Source organism: Schistocerca piceifrons, chromosome 4 (genome assembly GCF_021461385.2).
Source record: "Schistocerca piceifrons isolate TAMUIC-IGC-003096 chromosome 4, iqSchPice1.1, whole genome shotgun sequence".
NCBI classification, from domain to species: Eukaryota; Metazoa; Arthropoda; class Insecta; order Orthoptera; family Acrididae; genus Schistocerca; species Schistocerca piceifrons.
This window is the reverse complement of record NC_060141.1, coordinates 177,027,363-177,047,653: the sequence shown is the minus strand read 5'-3', so window position 1 is coordinate 177,047,653 and position 20,291 is coordinate 177,027,363. Positions and strand designations below refer to the sequence as shown.

General features: G+C 45.8%; 1 protein-coding gene across 1 annotated transcript in view; it reads left to right on the top strand.

Moving 5' to 3' along the window:
• Positions 1-17,332, top strand: part of LOC124795702 (THAP domain-containing protein 2-like) — a 32,591-nt gene extending 15,259 nt beyond the window's left edge. Inside the window, exon 3 of the mRNA XM_047259783.1 lies at positions 17,214-17,332. Within this exon, the coding sequence (XP_047115739.1) occupies positions 17,214-17,332 (119 nt within the window). The remainder of the gene's footprint in view (positions 1-17,213) is intronic.
• Positions 17,333-20,291: the final 2,959 nt, after the last annotated feature.

Below are 20,291 nucleotides of genomic sequence, written 5' to 3'. Positions count from 1 at the left end.
TCTTCTATCAACCCTATCTGGTACGGATCCCACACTTCTGAGCAGTATTCAAGCAGTGAGCGAACAAGCGTACTGTAACCTACTTCCTTTGTTTTCGGATTGCATTTCCTTAGGATTCTTCCAATGAATCTCAGTCTGGCATCTGCTTTACCGACGATCAACTTTAAATGATCATTCCATTTTAAATCACTCCTAATGCGTACTCCCAGATAATTTATGGAATTAACTGCTTCCAGTTGCTGACCTGCTATTTTGTAGCTAAATGATAAGGGATCTATCTTTCTATGTATTCGCAGCACATTACACTTGTCTACATTGAGATTCAATTGCCATTCCCTGCACCATGCGTCAATTCGCTGCAGATCCTCCTGCATTTCAGTACAATTTTCCATTGTTACAACCTCTCGATATACCACAGCATCATCTGCAAAAAGCCTCAGTGAACTTCCGATGTCATCCACCAGGTCATTTATGTATATTGTGAATAGCAACGGTCCTATGACACTCCCCTGCGGCACACTCTTACTTCGGAAGACTTCTCTCCATTGAGAATGACATGCTGCGTTCTGTTATCTAGGAACTCTTCAATCCAATCACACAACTGGTCTGATAGTCCATATGCTCTTACTTTGTTCATTAAACGACTGTGGGGAACTATCTTTCGCCTTGCGGAAGTCAAGAAACACAGCATCTACCTGTGAACCCGTGTCAATGGCCCTCTGAGTCTCGTGGACGAATAGCGCGAGCTGGGTTTCACACGACCGTCTTTTTCGAAACCCATGCTGATTCCTACAGAGTAGATTTCTAGTCTCCAGAAAAGTCATTATACTCGAAAATAATACGTGTTCCAAAATTCTACAACTGATCGACGTTAGAGATATAGGTCTATAGTTCTGCACATCTGTTCGACGTCCCTTCTTGAAAACGGGGATGACCTGTACCCTTTTCCAATCCTTTGGAATGCTACGCTCTTCTAGAGACCTACGGTACACCGCTGCAAGAAGGGGGGCAAGTTCCTTCGCGTACTCTGTGTAAAATCGAACTGGTATCCAATCAGGTCCAGCGGCCTTTCCTCTTTTGAGCGATTTTAATTGTTTCTCTATCCCTCTGTCGTCAATTTCGATATCTACCATTTTGTCATCTGTGCGACAATCTAGAGAAGGAACTACAGTGCACTCTTCCTCTGTGAAACAGCTTTGGAAAAAGACATTTAGTATTTCGGCCTTTAGTCTGTCATCCTCTGTTTCAGTACCATTTTGGTCACAGATTGTCTGGACATTTTGTTTTGATCCACCTACCGCTTTGACATAAGACCAAAATTTCTTAGGATTTTCTGCCAAGTCAGTACATAGAACTTTACTTTCGAAGTCATTGAACGCCTCTCGAATAGCCCTCCTCACACTACATTTCGCTTCGCGTAATTTTTGTTTGTCTACAAGGCTTTGGCTATGTTTATGTTTGCTGTGAAGTTCCCTTTGCTTCCGCAGCAGTTTTCTAACTCGGTTGTTGCACCACGGTGGCTCTTTTCCATCTCTTACGATCTTGCTTGGCACATACTCATCTAACGCATATTGTACGATGGTTTTGAACTTTGTCCACTGGTCCTCAACACTATCTGTACTTGAGACAAAACTTTTGTGTTGAGCCGTCAGGTACTCTGTAATCTGCTTTTTGTCACTTCTGCTAAACAGAAAAATCTTCCTACCTTTTTTAATATTTCTATTCAAGGCTGAAATCATCGATGCCGTAACCGCTTTATGATCGCTGATTCCCTGTTCTGCGTTAACTTCGTCGTGATTAGTTGTCAGAAGCAACAGTTTGTGGCCTACTGACCTCAGGGTTTATCTCCCGTGGCTCTTGACACGGGCTAGATAACGCTGTAGCGGAGTGATTGGCAATATGGACTCCTTCGATGCTTTGAATTCCTAACGGTCTTAGTATTCAGCCTCTTTCGGAACGTGTGTCCCACCAAACAGGGTCTGCTTGTTTCATAATTTGGCACACTTCCTATCGTCCAAAGTTGTCGGTTATCCAAATGGAAGTCTTGTGCACCATTTGCTATGAATAGAATAAACTTTATTGTGTATGTTATCTTGTTTTAACTCCTTGGGAGTCATATTTTCTGAGGGTGAGGTTGGGGACCAAACCAACATATTTCTAAACGAACATGGAAAGCCGCCTAATGTCACACTCTGGCTGGCCGGGAGAATATGGTTGCCCATGGCTCGCAATCTAGCTTGCTGCCCCTTTAAGGTGTGCGGCCAGGCCACTATTCAGTCTAATGTTATGTAAACATTTTGGTCGGATACTGCATGGCATGGATGTTGCCTTCAGACGACTAGCGGCGGCCGGCCGGGGTGGCCGAGCGGTTCTAGGCGCTACAGTCTGGAACCGCGCGACCGCTACGGTCGCAGGTTCGAATCCTGCCTCGGGCATGTGTGTGTGTGATGTCCTTAGGTTAGTTAGGTTTAAGTAGTTCTAAGTTCAAGGGACTGATGACCTCAGAAGTTAAGTCCCATAGTGCTCAGAACCATTTGACTAGCGGCGGAAGTGGGCATTACCACATACTGGGCCTCAAATCACCGTACTGTCTTACAGTTCTAAGCTTTCCTATATGTTGCTACAGATTTAAATTCGTAGCTTATTTTGAAATGGAGAACTAAATAAAAATGCAAAAGCGTCTAAAACTGACACCAGCGTTAGACAGCTGTTCCTGAGATCGCAACTACGTCGTAGTGGTGACTTGTCTGAAAAGTCTAGACTTCACATGGAAATTGAATTTATTTTAAAAATCAGGGAAGTCGCAGGTGAATCTGACAGACTTCAGAGAGAGATGAACTCTTCATTGGCGGAAAGACACGTGCAGCGTCATTTTGCTACAAAGCATTCGGAGAGTCTGCTTCGAAAATAGTCGGTTGCTGAGTCGTGTAAGGAAATGTGAAGTAGTGCACTGAATTGTTGTAATGTTTTCAGCAGTAATGACACCGCCAGCCGTTTGATCAAATGCGACCTGTTTCGGTCGTCCACTCCACCGTCATCAGGCTCCTCTATTGGCAATTACTGGTGCTATGTCTAACTAAAAGTCACACCACTACTACTGGTCATGTCACTGATGGGAAGGTCTGCGGACGCCTTTCATGACATTGCATTCTGTTTACTACAGGACTGCTATCTGCCAAGGAGAGCGGTCTGATGGCGTGGAGTAGACCACCGCAACCGGATGCATTTAAACAAAGTGACACACACAGCTGACGATTTTACGATACTTCGCATGAATTCATCACCTGTCGTCCCACTATCCATATGAGGTTCAGGATGGATGTACGAATAATGTTTTAAAATTTGTTGCTCGATCGCGGCTACATCCGGCTCGCTCGCCTACTTCTGGTATCTTTGTTAGGCCAGTGTTTTCAATTTTATATTAAAAAATATGAATTCGGATCATATTAGCACATACAAGTTTTGCAGATGAGGAACGAGTATTTCTCGCTGTGTAATGCTTGAAAGTAACAATGCGAAAAGCGTGTACAGCATCCGGTAAGAAACACGATGCGACGTTGCTTCATACACACATCATAAAAAGTTTTGCATCACCTCGGTTCCGAGACTTCCGGTACCTGTACAGAAAACTGGAAGAGAGATCAACACAAACATCAATTCCGACCTTTTTATTGCTCATGAAATCCACAGCCGGCCGCGGTGGTCTAGCGGTTCAGGCGCTCAGTCCGGAACCGCGCGACTACTACGGTCGCAGGTTCGAATCCTGCCTCGGGCATGGATGTGTGTGATGTCCTTAGGTTAGTTAGGTTTAAGTAGTTCTAAGTTCTAGGGGACTGATGACCACAGATGTTAAGTCCCATAGTGCTCAGAGACATTTGAACATTTGAAATCCACACATTGCATGTTGTACCACCATACAACGAGACCTTCAGAGGCGGTGGTCCAGTTTGCTGTACACACGGGTACCTCTGATACCCAGTAGCACGTCGTCCTGCATTGATGCATGCCTGTATTCGTCGTCGCATACTGTCCGTAAGTTCATCAAGGCACTGCTGGTCCAGACTGTCCCACTCCTCAACGGCGATTCGTCAAAGATCCCTCAGAGTGGTTGGTGGGTCATGTCGTCCATAAACAGCCCTTTTCAATCTATCGCAGGCATGTTCGATAAGGTTCATGTCTGGAGAGCATGGTGGCCACTCTAGTCGAGCGATGTCGTTATCCTGAAGGAAGTGATTGACAAGATGTTCCAAGATGGGGGTGCGAATTGTTATCCATGAAGACGAATGAGTCGCCAATATGCTGCCGATATGGTTGCACTATCGGTCGGAGGACGGCATTCACATATCGTACAGCCGTTACGGCGCCTTCCATGACCACCAGTGGCGTACGTCGGTCCCACATAATGCCACCCCAAAACAGCAGGGAACCTCCACCTTGTTGCACTCACTGGACAGTGTGTCTAAGGCGTTCAGCCTGACCGGGTTACTTCCAAACACGTCTCCGACGATTGTCTCGTTGAAGACATATGCGACATTCATCGATGAAGAGAACGTGATGCCAGTCCTCAACGGTCCATTCGGCAAGTTGTTGGGCGCATCTGTACCGCACTGCATGGTGTCGTGGTTGCAAAGATGGACCTCGCCATGGACGTCAGGAGTGAAGTTGCGCATCATGCTGCCTATTGCGCACAGTTTGAGTCGTAGCAAGACGTACTGTGGCTGCACGAAAAGCATTATTCAACATGAAGGCGTTGCTGTCACGGTTCCTCCGAGCCATAATGCGTAGGTAGCGGTCATCCACTGCAGTAGCAGCCCTTGGGCGGCCTGAGCGAGGCATGTCATCGACAGTTCCTCACTATCTCCTCCATGTCCGAACAACATCGCTTTGGCTCACTCCGAGACGCCTGGACACTTCTCTTGTTGAGAGCCCTTCCTGGCCCAAAGTAAGAATGCGAACGCGAACGAACCGCGGTATTGACCATCTAGGCATGGTTGAACTACAGACAACACAAACCGTGTACCTCCTTCCTGGTGGAATGACTGGAACTGATCGGCTGTCGGAACCCCTCCGTCCAATAGGCGCTCCTCATGCATGGTTGTTCACATCTTTGGGCGGGTTTAGTGACATCTCTGAACAGTCAAAGGGAATGTATCTGTGATACAATAACCAAAGTCAACGTCTATCTTCAGGAGTTCTGGGAACCGGGGAGATGCAAAACTTTTTTTGATGTGTGTATTAACATTCCAGTGAGAAGAGTTCGAAGCGTTTTCCTGTGACACTTTCAACTACAATTGAGGTTACCGCAAAAGGGCAAGCCGTGGCAGAAAATGATGATGGAAGACAATAACGACGAAATTTTGAACGGCGGAAAGAACTTAAAAGACAATAGTTGATGAAACTTTGAATCCTAGCTATCTTGGAATAATGGCTACTAAGTGACGTGACACCGAAAAAAATGCGGCCATAACAACTAACAAAGTAAAACTTTCTTTCAAATGTAAAAAAATTAGTTCAGGGAAACTTGATGTTTCAACCTTGAACTCTCAGACCAATATTTTATTGAAACAAAGTTGCCACCCTAACTACTGTACAGCCTTGGGAGAGCCAGTCATGACAAAACTCTACCATCTGGTGAGCAAGATGTATGAGACAGACGAAATACCCTCAGACTTCATGAAGAATATAATAATTCCAATCCCAAAGAAAGCAGGTGTTGACAGATGTGAAAATTACCGAACTATCAGTTTAATAAGCCACGGCTGCAAAATACTACCACGAATTCCTTACAGACGAATGGAAAAACTTGTAGAAGCCAACCTCGGGGAAGATCAATTTGGATTCCATAGAAATATTGGAACGCGTGAGGCAATACTGACCCTACGACTTATCTTAGAAAATAGATAAAGGAAAGGCAAACCTACGTTTCTAGCATTTGTAGACTTAGAGAAAGCTTTTGACAATGTTGACTGGAATACTCTCTCTCAAATTCTGAAGGTGGTAGGGGTAAAATACAGGGAGCGAAAGGCTATTTACAATTTGTACAGAAACCAGATGGCTGTTATAAGAGTCGAGGGACATGAAAGGGAAGCAGTGGTTGGCAAAGGAGTGAGACAGGGTTGTAGCCTCTCCCCGATGCTATTCGATCTGTATATTGCGCAAGCAGTAACGGAAACATAAGAAAAGTTCGGAGTATGCATTAAAATCCATGGTGAAGAAATAAAAACTTTGAGGTTCGCCGATGACATTGTAATTCTGTCAGAGACAGCAAAGGACTTGGAAAAGCAGCTGAACGGAATGGACAGTGTCTTGAAAGGACATAAGACGAACATCAACATAAGCAAAACGAGGATAATGGAGTGTAGTCGAATTTAATCAGGTGATGCTGCGGGAATTAGATTAGGAAATGAGACGCTTAAAGTAGTAAATGAGTTTTGCTATTTGGGGAGCAAAATAACCCACGATGGTCGAAGTAGAGAGGATATAAAATGTAGACTGGCAATGGCAAGGAAAGCGTTTCTGAAGAAGAAAAATTTGTTAACATCGAGTATAGATTTAAATGTCAGGAAGGCGTTTCTGAAAGTATTTGTATGGAGTGTAGCCATGTATGGAAGTGATACATGGACGATAAATAGTTTAGACAGGAAGAGATTAGAAGCTTTCGAAATGTGGTGCTCTTAAAATATTGTGCTACGGAAGACTTCCGAAGCCTACATGGGTAGATCGAGTAACTAATAATGACGTACTGAATCGAGTTGGGAAAAAATAACTTTTTTACACAGCTTGATTAGGAGAACAGGTCGACAGAGAGGACACGGTCTGGGAATGAAGGAATCGTAAATTTGGTAATGAAGGGATGTGTCGGAGTTAAAATTTGTAGATAGAGTTCATGCGATGAATACAGTGAATAGGTTTAAATGGATCTTTGTTGCATAAGTTATTTGGAGACGAAAGTCTCGCACAGGACAGAGTAATATGGTTAACATGCGACACAGGTGCGAAGTGTTTAATGTATATGTATATGTAGATCAGCACAGTTAATGTCCACAGTAGATAGGCATGGTGCAAAAAAACAGCTTTCAGTCAATGTGAATCAGAAGGCCAGTCTCAGTTTAAAATCATCCCTCTAACCCCCCTCCCCCCCAAAATCCCGTACGGTCAGACCGCATCTGAGGGCCTGACAGAGAGTGATACTAGCTACTCGAGAATCCGGGTACCTGGTGCCTTAAACACTGCACCACCACGATCATTCAAGAGGTCCAAATTCATCTCACTGGGAGATAACGATGAATGTTGGTAGAGCGTACATCAACGCGATACTGATGTTCATACGACACTTTGAGCTGCGACGTTCCCCTGATAGCGGCCGCTCTCCTCTTACTCTTTGGCTATATCGTGCTTCAGCGGTGGGACGTAACCTTTATCTTTTACGCGACCCCGTAAAAAGAAGTTACTCTGTGTAAAGAGCGGTGTCTTGGGAGCGACACTGTGGAGTGCGTACCCCACAAGGAGCTGGCGTTACTGTACCCTGGAGAGCGCCAACCGAGTTGATACACTGTGGTACACGACGATCCACTGACTTCAGGTAATACACGTGCCGCCATGACACACACGCATTCTGACCGCCCCCGTATCTTCATGGCATTAAAGTTATGTTGTCAGAATCTCACGGTCTCTACCAACCTGATCGTTATACAAAGAGCTGCATGCAGAAGGACAAGGAGAATTGCGATCGTAATTGGCAGGTAGGAAGATGGTACCACACAGACGGAAAGATTACACTGTCACCTTTGAAGGAACCATATTTACTGCTCTACACAGCCACAAAAGTGTTAGTATGGCATAGGACCCCTATGGCTGTAAACAGTGCTTCATTTGTGACAGTATGCACCAGTATTGCGTACCGATATACCTCTGACGAAAACAGTCAGAACCGCAGATTTTGACGTGTGGTACGAGAGAAATTTTGGGGAAAAAGATCTTGGAGAAACTGGCAGTTCGCTTTCAGTTGAACAAACAAGATACGATTAAAGCATATCGTATGTTTTTGACAACTGTGAGAACTTAGATGGAAATTGTGAAAACAAACAAAATCTCTTACAAATTTTCTTCCGTTGACAACTACCATCAAGACAATTCCATTGTCATCTAGGTAACGTGAATCATCACAGACGGCAAAGACTCTCTGTTACCAAAAATTGCTTCTTCACTACTTTTTATGAAGTGGAATGGCCTACCACTGACTCGTTTCGACCCTTTCAACACCAACAGCAAGGAAGGGGAGGGAGGAGGTAGGTACAACGCAATCCATTCCAAAGCTTTGGGCAGTTCTATAAACTGTAACTTAAACCATTTAAGATTTTTCCCTCGTTCAGTATATTGTATTTCAATTTCGTGTGTATTCATATTCATGTAATTTCTTTTTTGTAACAAATCACAAACTGAAAAATAATGTTTAACTTAATTAATAAAACTTGTAACAAAAAATTAATGGTGTACTCGCCAGTTTTACTTTTTACCAATACAAATGTTGATTTCACACTTTTAAAATGCTCAGAAAAGCGTTAAAATAACGTTTTAATTTCAAACCCTCCCCCCTCCCGGAAGTGTTTTTTTTCTGTGATACTGTATCCCATGTCATCTAGTGAGCCCGCAATTCCCGTAGACTGATGGCACAATCTATGTCACCCCAAACATTCTGTATAGGGAAGAGGTCGGGCGATGCAACTAGCAAGATCAGAGTACCCACAATTACAAATCTAACAAAAGATAAATCAATTTTGGGAATAAGATAGTCTAAATAAGAACCTAAACCAACAACAGCACTCACTGGAGATGGTTACGATATGAGGACGAGCGTTGTCCTTTTGATATACGACATGGGCTTGGGTGTGGGCGTTCTCGAGCAGCAGAGTCACCAGTTGCAGGCGGCTCTCCTCTACGTGCCGTGCAGCTGTCACAGAGTTAGCAACATTTAATGTGAACTGGCACTATAGGATATCGCTCCTCATCCCACCACACCAGGTTGGCGGGACATGTAATGAGATACGACAAACCTCTCCTTGGGGCGCTCCCCACTGCGCCTCCAGATACGGACCACGTGATCGTCGGCTCCAAAGCAGAAGCGAGACTGGTCACTGAAGATAACCTGCTAAAAGTTTGCAGGGACTCTGCCGCACAAGACGAGTCGGGCGCAGCCCTGCGGGGGTGTGAGTGACAGGCGTCTTAATGGCCCACGTACGTTGAGATCTGCATCATGCAGCCGCCTGCTAACGGTGCTCTAGCACTCCGTCTTCAGGCCACAAGTGGACCACTGGAACCATCCGACCCTCACTTGGCATCACGAGGCTGAGTGCACCCCGAAAAGCGGCAACAGCGCATGGCGGCCTGAGTGATCACCCATCCAAGTGCCCGCCACGCCCAACAGCGCTTAACTTCAGTGATCTCACGGGAACAGGAGTATCCACTGCGGCAAGACCGTTGCCAACGGTACTATAGGATGCTGCATAAAATGCACGGCAGCTCTCTGAAAGGCCTCTATCGTTGCCGCTGGATCTGTTCGACTGTGGCGCACAATCCGTCTGTCCTCTCTCCTTGTGGTATGCGTCGGACGTCCACGTGCTACAAGTCGAGCACGCGTGCAATCTTGTATTCAGTATCGCCATAATCGAGCAAAGATTGCGTCCGTACGACCCGCGTGGCAGGTAGTGCTACGATAGGACCATCCCGCCTCCCGCGGCCCCATGACGCGGCTCCTCCCGGGCTCATCTAGCCTGTCACCTGCTGCCGACCGCGTCGCCTGGGCTTGGTACAGTTTCAGGTGATGCTTTAATGACGCTACCCGCTGTCGTACGGGGCCGATAGGGACGTTTGAGTCCCGTTCTATGACTCGATCGGCACGACGTCGCGGCCCAAACTAAGCTCCACGAGTGCGCGCCCGGCCGTGCAAAAGCAATCATTGGAGTAGCTGACGGTGTGCAACACACTCAGTGAATTCGCAATGGATCGCTGGGTCCCTCTCTTTTTATGGCGAACAGTGTATTTTCTTTGTCGTTAAGAGATATTGTGGAATTGAAATCCTGTTTCATAGTGCTGATGACACCATGCAGCCTATACTTGATTCCACGCATTCAACCCAAAAATTAAAATATATATAAGTACACGCCTGTATATGTCGACTTTACTGTGGACGCGGACGGAACAAACTGTGGCTCAGTATCAAATAACGCAAAAACAGTCATGGACAAACACAACTTCATGTTAACCCTTTATACTTGTTTCAAAACAAAAACAGACTCGGTTGCGTCTAAAAAGAAATGCAGATGATAAACGGGTATTCATTGGACAAATATATTATAGGAGAACTGACATGTGTTTACATTTTCACGCAATTTGGGTGCATAGATCCTGAGAAATCAGTACCCAGAACAACCACCTCTGGCCGTAGTAACGGTCTTGATACACCTGGACTTTGAGTCAAACAGAGCTTGGATGGCGTGTACAGGTACAGCTGCCATGCAGCTTCAACACGATACCACAGTTCATCAAGAGTAGTGGCTGGCGTATTATGACTGGCCAGTTCTCGGCCACCATTGACCAGACGTTTTCAATTGGTCAGAGATTTGGAGCATGTGCTGGCCAGGGCAACAGTCGAACATTTTCTGTAAGCAGAAAGGCCCGCACAGGACCTGCAACATGCTGTCGTGAATTATCCTGCTGAAATGTAGGGTTTCGCAGGGATCGAATGAGGCTAGAGCCACGGGTCGTAACACATCTGAAATGTAACGTCCACTGTTCAAAGTGCCGACAATGCGAGCAAGAGGTGACCGAGACGTGTAACCAATGGCACCCCATACCGTCACGGCGGGTGATACGCCAGTATGGCGATGACGAATACACGCTTCCAATGTGCGTTCACCGCGATGTCGCCAAACACGGATGCGATCATCAGGATGCTGTAAACAGAACCTGGATTCATCCGAAAAAATGACGTTTTGCCATTCGTGCACCCAGGTTCGTCGTTGAGTACACCATCGCCGGCGCTCCTGTCTGTGATGCAGCGTCAAGGGTAACCGCTGGCATGGTCTCCGAGCTGATAGTCCATGCTGCTGTTCGTGCAGATGGTTGTTGTCTTGCAAACGTCCCCATCTGTTGACTCAGGGATCGAGACGTGGCTGCACGATCCGTTACTGCCATGCGGAAGCCTGTCATCTCGACTGCTAGTGATAAGAGGCCGTTGGGATATAGCTCGGTGTTCCGTATTACCCTCCTGAACCCACCGATTCCATATTCTGCTAACAGTCATTGGATCTCCACCAACGCGAGTAGCAATGTCGCGTTACGATAAACTGGAATCGCGTTAGGCTACAATCCGACCGTTATCAAAGTCGGAAACTGGATGGTACGCATTTCTCCTCTTTACACGAGGCATCACAACAACGTTTCACCAGGCAACGCCGGTCAACTGCTGTTTGTGTATGAGAAGTCTGTTAGAAACTTTCCTCATCTTAGCACGTTGTAGGTGTCGCCACCGGCGCCAACCTTGTGTGAATGCTCTGAAAAGCTAATCATTTGCATATCACAGCATCTTCTTCCTGTCGGTTAAATTTCGCATCTGGAGACGTTATCTTCGCGGTGTAGCAATTTCAATGGCCAGCAATGTATTTAATGTTAATTCAATGACGTGTTTCGCCCTTTTGGGGCATTATCGGATTACCTACAAAAACAAAAATTCATCAATTAGATACATATTGGCGAAAAGGGCACGGCTACGCAGACAACGTGAACCAAAAGTAATAAAAACTTAACGTAGAGTAGTTCGATACGGAACCCATATAACGTAAAATGGACACCAAGGTAACCAAATGCATAATCCATTCGTCATGAAACATCTGAACCATTAAGTGAACATAGTGAAAGGAGATAAACAGCCAGAATAATCTGAAGAAAGCTCAAGTATTTAGCGGAAAAATTTTCCCCGGTTATCGTTTGTTACCGCGAGCACACCAGCTGGTTCCGCCGCGCCTGGGCAAGAAAGGGCCACGCTAACAAAAGCGCGGGTACCAGGTGTACACGGCATAATGTCTGCACTGGCGCGCACACTTACGGACATGCCGAACCGAAAGAAACGTCTGGCGACAACTAGCAGCAATTCCGTTTCGTGCAAGAACAATCGAAGAACGGATGCCCAACATCATGGGGAGACTAAGCAGTCGTGCATAGAGAACGTTTTGACCCTATTGCACTTCGTCTATCTGAATATGATAGAAGCCAACAAAATCTTCACTTTATGAAAGAAGTCATAGAAAACATGTACTTGTTCTTCAGAGAAAACATCGGTCGTTACACTCATATATAGGGAGATGCCAATTAACACATTTGTCCGCCCCCACGGTCATGAAATGAGCATTCGACGAGGGCCTAGAGAAGATAATTTGCCTCTGATTCCTTTGTTATGCATAACGTAAGAAAGAGGGTGAAACCCTGTGTCTACGCGTAGTCCTACTAGTTTGTAATAGCACCAAGGTGATGGCGATCACCGGGCGTAATGTTTCCATCCGACGAAAAGGGCACTATTATCAGTGTCGCATGCACTGATGTTATACGATACTGCTAAGAGGTTTCGAATTTAATACAGGATATTGACGCGCAACATCACCCTCGTCTAGACGGACAAATAAGGACAGCGAAAGTTTCTTACATCACCAAGATTCGTACCGTCAACATCCGAGCCGGACGAAATCATTAATGGATGCATTAGCTACATCGGCTACGACAGTGGATACATTTACTTGTAAAGTATGGTTACGACTGAGACGGTGATTTCACTCGTTTCAGTGTATCCCCAATTAACCTCCAAAATTACATGCAGTAGTTCAAATATTGGCCAAGTTGTAATAGGAGTATGATATGCAAATGGTTGCTCTTGAAAACAGAAATAGGTAATGCTGTGCGATTATCTTTTAACTTCCTTTCCTTACGGCGTCCGTCATATTTTCTCTCGGTAGAGCAATTTGGTAGTATTATTACTATCTGCGCTACAGCGTCAGCTTATCTCTCGTATAGATTGGGTGGGCCTACTGCTATCGCAGCTGATGATGACACACACTGTCTCCCGTGAAGTAAGAATTTAGCAAAGCACATTCCACTACATTTACGTCATAGTTTTGCAAACCAGTTGAAAAAAAAAGGGAGTCGAATGGCTCTGAGCACTATAGGACTTAACTTCTGAGGTCATCAGTCCCCTAGAACTTAGAACTACTTAAACCTAACCTAAGGACATCACACACGTCCATGCCCGAGGCAGGATTCGAACCTGCGACCATAGCGGTAGCGCGGATCCATGCTGTACCACCTAGAAGCGATCGACCACAAACCAGTACAAGATTGCATACAACGATCTTCCCGGCATTCCATTCTTAATTATGTACCGGGTGATCAAAAAGTCAGTATAAATCTGAAAACTGAATAAATCACGGAATAATGTAGATAGAGAGGTACAAATTGACACACATACTTGAAATGACATTGGGTTTTATTAGAACCAAAAAAATACAAAAGTTCAAAAAATGTCCGACAGATGGCGCTTCATCTTATCAGAATAGCAATTATTGGTATAACAAAGTAAGACAAAGCAAAGATGATGTTCTTTACAGGAAATGCTCAATATGTCCACCATTATTCCTCAACAATAACTGTAATCGAGGAATAATGTTGGGAACAGCACTGTAAAGCATGTCCGGAGTTATGGTGAGGCATTGGCGTCGGATGTTGTCTTTCAGCATCCCTAGAGATGTCGGTCGATCACGATACACTTGCGCCTTCAGGTAACCCCAAAGCCAATAATCGCACAGACTGAGGTCTGGGGACCTGGGAGGCCAAGCATGACGAAAGTGGCGGCTGAGCAGAAGATCATCACCAAATGATGCGCGCAAGAGATCTTTCACGCGTTTAGCAATATGGGGTGGAGCGCCATCCCGCATAAACATCGTACGTTCCAGCAGGTGTTTATCAGCCAGGCTGGGTATGATGCAATTCTGTAACATATCGGCGTAACTCTCACCCGTCTCGGTAGCAGTTACAAAACCATAATCACGCATTTCCTCGAAGAAAAAAGGCCCGATAACGGTAGATGTGGTACATCCAACCCATACCGTGACTTTCGCGTCGTGCAATGGAGTTTCCACGACAGTTCTAGGATTTTCGGTAGCCCAAATTCTGCAGTTGTGGCCGTTGACAGACCCTCGGAGCGTGAAATGAGCTTCGTCGGTCCACAACACGTTACTCAACCAATCGTCATCTTCCGCCATCTTTTGAAACGCCCACACCGCAAATGCCCTCCGCTTCACTAAATCGTCAGGTAACTGTTCATGATGCGGATGGATTTCGCACGGATAGCATCGGAGGGTACGCCTAAGTGCCAACCAAAAAGTAGTGTATGGAATGGCGGTGCGACTTGTGACTGCACGAGCGCTGACTTCCCCGTGCATAGACGAACCCGCGGCAGTCTCCATTTCTTCCTGAACTGTCTCAGCAGCATTACGTCTTGTGCTCGGTCGGCCACTACGGGGTCTATCACCTTAACAACCCGTGACTTCGAACTTCGAAATCATTCTCGCCACAGCTGCATTTGTGAACGGACCTTTACCCGTTCGAATCCCCTTCCTATGGCGATAGGATTTTAACGCTGATCTAGCACATTCACCATTCTGATAATACAGCTTCACTAAAAGTGCCTTTTCAGGTAACGTCAACATTCTGCGACTGCTGGCGCATCTGATTCTCTCTCTCATTACAGCTCCCTTTATACACGATTGTCATGCGCAGTCACTGACGTTTTGCTGTCCAGGGCCATCTGTCGGACATTTTGTGAACTTTTTTTTGTTCTAATAAAACCCCATGTCATTACAAGCATGTGTGTCAATTTTTACCTCTCTATCTACATTATTCCGTGGTTTATTAAGTTTTGAAAATTATACGGACTTTTTGATCAACAGGTATATTGACAACTGAAGAATGTATGTGCAAAATTTGATGTTGATACCATTACTGTTAATATGATCAAATGGAGGAGACGGTGAATTAAATGAACCACGGGACGAAATTCAGTATGGGCTTAGAGAGGCTTATGAAAGATACGTATGAGTAGCTCTACCACAAATCATGACAGAACTAAATCCGGTTTTTCATCTGTCACCCTTCTAACCTGCTTACTGACGCTCGCCACTATTTACTCTTCCGTTTCCGTCAGTCTCTTCATCTTAGAACAATACTTACCCACAACTTCTTGTATATATTCCACTCTGTCTCGTCTCTTCTACAATATTTTCTCACCGCGTCTCCCTCTAGATGGTTCAAATGGCTCTGAGCACTATGGGACTTAACTTCTGAGGTCATCAGTCCCCTAGAACTTATAACTACTTAAACCTAACTAACCCAGGGACATCACACACATCCATGCTCGAGGCAAGATTCGACCGTAGCGGTCGCGCGGTTCCAGACTGAAGCGCCTAGAACCGCTCGGCTACTCCGGCCGGCTGTCCCTCTAGAAACACTGACATTATTCCCTAATGTCACGTCCTCAGTATTAGTAACCTCTGTTTGGCGAGGGATGCTGTCTTTGCTTGCTCTAACTTGCTTCTTATTACGCTGTTTCCATGGTAACAGATTTACCTTCCTCTACTAAGTAGTCCCCAGTTTTCGGGGTTTGTCACTGATCTCTTTTCTTTTGCCTCTCAATACTTCCATCCGTTACAGGTATTAAGAACTAAACAACAGAAAATGCCAATAAAATGTACAGATGGCAATACCGTACAGACATGCAAGATGATAACATTAGAAAGTTTCAGAATCAACTTCTGTCTAGACGAAGAAGGTAGAAAGTAGCAGTCCATACGCGGAGGGCACTACTTTGTTGGGGGCTGTCGTTAAGAACTAAACTTCGTGTAGAGAAATTGCTACGGAGCTGGAGGCCAGTGGAGGGCCGTCATGCGAAGTCAGCGGGCAGGAAAGGGCAACGTTGAAGAACGGCTTAATGTAATAAGGGGGAGGCTTGCTAGAGGAACACACGAGGATTGTCGCCGACGATGGTGTGTCTGGGCGCGATCGAGAAGTGTGTGTGTGTGTGTGTGTGTGTGTGTGTGTGTGTGTGGGCGCGCGCGCGCGCCTGTCTTTTTCCCTGTTGCTGACCTACAGGAGCGCCAGCCATATATGGGCTTGTGTTTTAGAAACGATTAACACCCGTGTTAAATTGTGCTCAGAATTTATGACATGTGATATTTTGTCATAAATGTTGTGTGATTGTGAGCAGTTGTCCTAAATGACATTGCCGTTATTCCGCCCTTGCCAGTTCTTAAAGAGTCTTAAGCCGGGCTTACGAACTATCGCAGCTTATTTAATGGTTTAGACTCCTAAAGGCGGTTCTCTGACGACTTCAGTTCACTGGCCTTAAGTTTTTAAAGCTGCAACGCTTCTCATCGGGTCACTTAACACTGTGTTGATTTTCTCAAAGAATATTAACGGTAGTTTTAAGGCAAGCTGTTTGCCGGCAATCAGTTTAATTACACGGCACCCTTTTTACGGTGATGTTTTTTGGGGGTAATAAATGCTCATCTTTTCTGAAGGCAAGAGGCTCGCCGCTATCAAAATTAATTGTGCAACATCTATTTTCGTGCACTCAGTACTTTTACTCCTGTCATTAATGTTCTCATACAATGCAATGGCAAAGCGCCGGTGATTAACAAATGTAATGGTCATAATTTTATATAAAATTGCCGGAAACAGCGATCTTATTGTGACAAAATTATTTAAAGCAGTCTCGATCGCAGCTGATGTTAACTTCTGACCGGTTTCAGCCTTTTAATTACGCGTCATCATCAGAGTTTGCACCATCTGGATGACAGGCGCCATCGCCGTCACCCAGATGGTGCAAACTCTGATGATGGCCCGTAATTAAAAGCGTGAAACCGATCAGAAGTTAACACCGGCTACGATTAAGACTCCTTTTAAATAATTTTAAATGTAACTGTGCTGTAGTTTACACTGTGCAATAAAGGACCTTGTTAGCTAAAGTTGTTGGTTAAAAGGCAGGGTTGCAGCGACAGTATCGATGTATTCTAGCGTCGTGTCTTTGAACAGTGTCATCATCCTTGAAATTGATTGGTGTTTCTCTGTTTTTCGAAAGTGTATTTTCTTCTTGTTACGCGCCCGTTCCGCAGGCGACGGCCTGTTTGTACAATTTGGCACCTACTGGAGGCGTAACGTGGGCCACATGGGCCTCGATACTACGGACCTGTTGTTGGGCTGGCGTATATTTGATGTTATTGTATTTTTTTAGAAAAAAATTTTAATGGGTTCACCTTCGTTGTTCACGAGATATTAATTGGTTTGCCCACGGTGCTCTTTGTAATAATACTTGTGATTTTTGGGTTTTAAACGTGAAGCTCAAACTTTGGATGTTAAAAATAGTACAAAAAAAATGGTTCAAATGGCTCTGAGCACTATGGGACTCAACTGCTGTCGTCATCAGTCCCCTAGAACTTAGAACTAATTAAACCTAACTAACCTAAGGACATCACACACATCCATGCCCGAGGCAGGATTCGAACCTGCGACCGTAGCAGCAGCGCGGCTCCGGACTGGAGCGCCTAGAACCGCACGACCACCGCGGCCGGCAAAAATAGTACAGTTGTGTAAATGTTTAACTAAACAATTTTGGCATCGGTCCCATTAAGTCACTGATGGTTAGGTCCCATTAAGTCACTGATGGTTACGGGGTTGCTTTATCAAAAAGCTCCTGCAATTCTGAACATCAAAAACCCCATTAATACTTCCGAACATAAACTCAATACCTGATCTAACTTCATTTAAAAACATTTTATCTTTGAGCTTCAAATAACAATGCAAGTGCGTCAAATTACCTTGAGCAAAAGGTTCCTCAGATACACAATACTCCAGAATAGACCAAACAGATAAAATAGTGTCAACAAATCTTCATAAATGGTTCAAATGGCTCTAAGCACTATAGGACTTAACATCTGAGGTAGCAGCAGCGCCGTTCCGGACTTAAGCGCCTAGAACCGCTCGGCCACAACGGCCGGCCAATTAATTAATCTATGAGTGTTTTTATACCAGGATGTAAAACTGTAAAGCGGATTATGCTGAGATATGTGCTGCTTCACCTTTACACGGTCAAGAGTATTTACTGCTAGCGCGTACGCAAGAACTACTGTGGGAAATATATATGGCTACTATTTGCTTCTATGTACTCAGTGGTTTCCATTCCCGGATACACATGCCCTGTTATGCCATTTCAGAAATGTAGTCTCCTATAAGCGGTCCCCTTTTTTACACCAGTTTGGTGGGAATGTTTCGGTCTGCCTGTTTGATCCTTTTAAAGACGTCGGACATCTAGGTTAGCCAGTTTCTTGAGGGGCCACTTTACTCCCAAGGCACATGCGTCGACAATTACAATCTCAACCATGTCGCATAACACACATGCGTGATATACTCCGTTCACACTGATACAAAACAAACCATCCAAAAGTTATCAAACTGATTTAGGTAATAAATTAGCTAACACACTTGTACGGAAAACTCAGTTTTATTCGATCCTTGATTGCAAATCACTAACACTGCTTCTAACCGCACAGGCACCACGCTTATATGTATTTATAATTCACAATAAAATGAGTAAGCCATCCCATACTTTTCTCTCTGTGGTCGCCTAATTTAAATGTTTCATAATTAACAGATTAATATTTTAACATAATTTCCGCTACCGCGCTCTCATACATATTCGCGTCCTGCTCACGTGATGGTTCCGGGTATGGCTAGGGTGCGACTGACTCACTGCCTCCCGAACCCCGCCGACCCTACACTCGAACCTTCGCTAATTGTGGGGCATTCCAGACAGCGACACCTCTTTGTCGTAGCAAAGATGCGCACTGTGCTGTGACCAAGAAGCGTTAGGGGTGGATTCGATCCGTCGAATGCCGGATCGGCATCTGTACCCTTACAACTTCGATCGACTATTGGATGTCACGGACGGAGAAGCCGAGACATTCCAGAGTGCATTGCAAATGACAGCATTTACACACTCGACAACGGAACGCCACCGGACGAATCGTGACTGAAGCCCACTGTCGAGGTCTCTCGGGAAGAAGGTGCTGACTTTGACGTTGGTGCGGTGGCAGCGGTGTCACTTGCTGGTACGGGATGTCAGCCCACTCTCGTCGCGCTCACATATACACTCCTGGAAATTGAAATAAGAACACCGTGAATTCATTGTCCCAGGAAGGGGAAACTTTATTGACACATTCCTGGGGTCAGATACATCACATGATCACACTGACAGAACCACAGGCACATAGACACAGGCAACAGAGCATGCACAATGTCGGCACTAGTACAGTGTATATCCACCTTTCGCAGCAATGCAGGCTGCTATTCTCCCATGGAGACGATCGTAGAGATGCTGGATGTAGTCCTGTGGAACGGCTTGCCACACCATTTCCACCTGGCGCCTCAGTTGGACCAGCGTTCGTGCTGGACGTGCAGACCGCGTGAGACGACGCTTCATCCAGTCCCAAACATGCTCAATGGGGGACAGATCCGGAGATCTTGCTGGCCAGGGTAGTTGACTTACACCTTCTAGAGCACGTTGGGTGGCACGGGATACATGCGGACGTGCATTCTCCTGTTGGAACAGCAAGTTCCCTTGCCGGTCTAGGAATGGTAGAACGATGGGTTCGATGACGGTTTGGATGTACCGTGCACTATTCAGTGTCCCCTCGACGATCACCAGTGGTGTACGGCCAGTGTAGGAGATCGCTCCCCACACCATGATGCCGGGTGTTGGCCCTGTGTGCCTCGGTCGTATGCAGTCCTGATTGTGGCGCTCACCTGCACGGCGCCAAACACGCATACGACCATCATTGGCACCAAGGCAGAAGCGACTCTCATCGCTGAAGACGACACGTCTCCATTCGTCCCTCCATTCACGCCTGTCGCGACACCACTGGAGGCGGGCTGCACGATGTTGGGGCGTGAGCGGAAGACCGCCTAACGGTGTGCGGGACCGTAGCCCAGCTTCATGGAGACGGTTGCGAATGGTCCTCGCCGATACCCCAGGAGCAACAGTGTCCCTAATTTGCTGGGAAGTGGCGGTGCGGTCCCCTACGGCACTGCGTAGGATCCTACAGTCTTGGCGTGCATCCGTGCGTCGCTGCGGTCCGGTCCCAGGTCGACGGGCACGTGCACCTTCCGCCGACCACTGGCGACAACATCGATGTACT